At 67.0% G+C, this 1194-nt stretch overlaps 1 protein-coding gene across 1 annotated transcript; it reads left to right on the forward strand.

The window, feature by feature from the left end:
• Positions 1–245: 245 nt before the first annotated feature.
• On the forward strand, positions 246–890 carry LOC122684261 (translation initiation factor IF-2-like). The gene has a single exon (XM_043888269.1). It carries the CDS (start codon positions 246–248, stop codon positions 888–890), a length of 645 nt encoding a protein of 214 aa, XP_043744204.1.
• Positions 891–1194: the final 304 nt, after the last annotated feature.

Consider the following 1194-nt stretch of genomic DNA (forward strand, 5'->3'; position numbering starts at 1 on the left):
TCTTTCCCCCACCTCCAAAAAAAAATGTTTTTTGCCTTTGATCGCAGGGGAGGGGGTGGGGGAGAACATAAGAACAAAAGAGACCTATCTTTTTCCCCGGGGCTGACGTCAGTTTGATTTTACTGACAACTATTCGAGCGTGTGTAGCAGTTGGAAGCGGCCTCTTGCCCGCCCCCGCCCCCCGACACCTTCCACTTCTGGGGAGAAAACAAGACTTTTGGCGGCTCCGGAGACGCGCCCTGAAAATGGCCCGCTCGGACGCGGCGCTCGATGCCCTCCCGCCCGCTCGGCAAAGGGCATTCGAGGCTTATTTGTGTGGCACGGTCTCTCCTGGGGCGGAAAACACGCGGCGGGGGAGGAACGGGCGCGGGCCGGGCGGGGAGAGCAGGAATGTCTCCTCCCAGCCGCGGCAGGAGGACACGGGCGGGAAGCTGCGTCCCCGCCGGCGCGCCCGTACGGGCTCCGGTTACCGGGCGGTCCCCGGGGGCGGGGACGGGTGGGGCGGCGGCCCGAGGGCCCCCGGGCGCGCGGAGCCGGGCTCAGGGACTCGTCACCCCCGCGGGCGCGCTTGCGCGGCGCTGCCCCTACGCCCGGGCCGCGGCGGCCTCGCCGGCGCCAGCTCCCCGCTCGGCAAGCGCGGCGGCGGCGGCGGGCGACCGGGAAAACCCGAGCCGGAGCCGGCGCGGAGCGGGCTCGGGGGCGCGGCCGCAGCGGAGGTGGGGGTGGCGCGGGGCGGCGGGAAGAGCCGGAGAAGCGGCGCCGGCTGCGAGGCGCGCGGTGCGCGGAGGCTCCGCTCCCGGATCGCGCACGTGTGCGGCGGGCCGAGATGCCGGGCGAGTAGAGCCGGGGAAAAATTCCCGGTCGGGTCTCGGAGCCAACGCCCCCCGTGAGGGCTCATGCAGGTCCTACAGCTGAAGCTCTATACCCAACCCAGACCATTTGTGAAAAGTCATATTTTCCAGGCTTTCGCGGAAGAGTCGTTACCTCTAAATTCGGAGGGGAACGTGCGTCCATTTCACGGAGAAAGAAAGATGTGAAAAGTACAGAGTCCGGGGAGATGGGTATTGGGCTTGGACCGGCGCCCAGGGACCACCCGCTGGCCCATTCCCCCAATCGCACCTGTGCCATTCCTTTATTAAAGGCACCACCTCGGGCTCTTGCTATCAACAGATTGGCCAGATCAAAGGCGAATTT

The sequence above is a fragment of the Cervus elaphus genome, chromosome 26 (assembly GCF_910594005.1).
Source record: "Cervus elaphus chromosome 26, mCerEla1.1, whole genome shotgun sequence".
NCBI classification, from domain to species: Eukaryota; Metazoa; Chordata; class Mammalia; order Artiodactyla; family Cervidae; genus Cervus; species Cervus elaphus.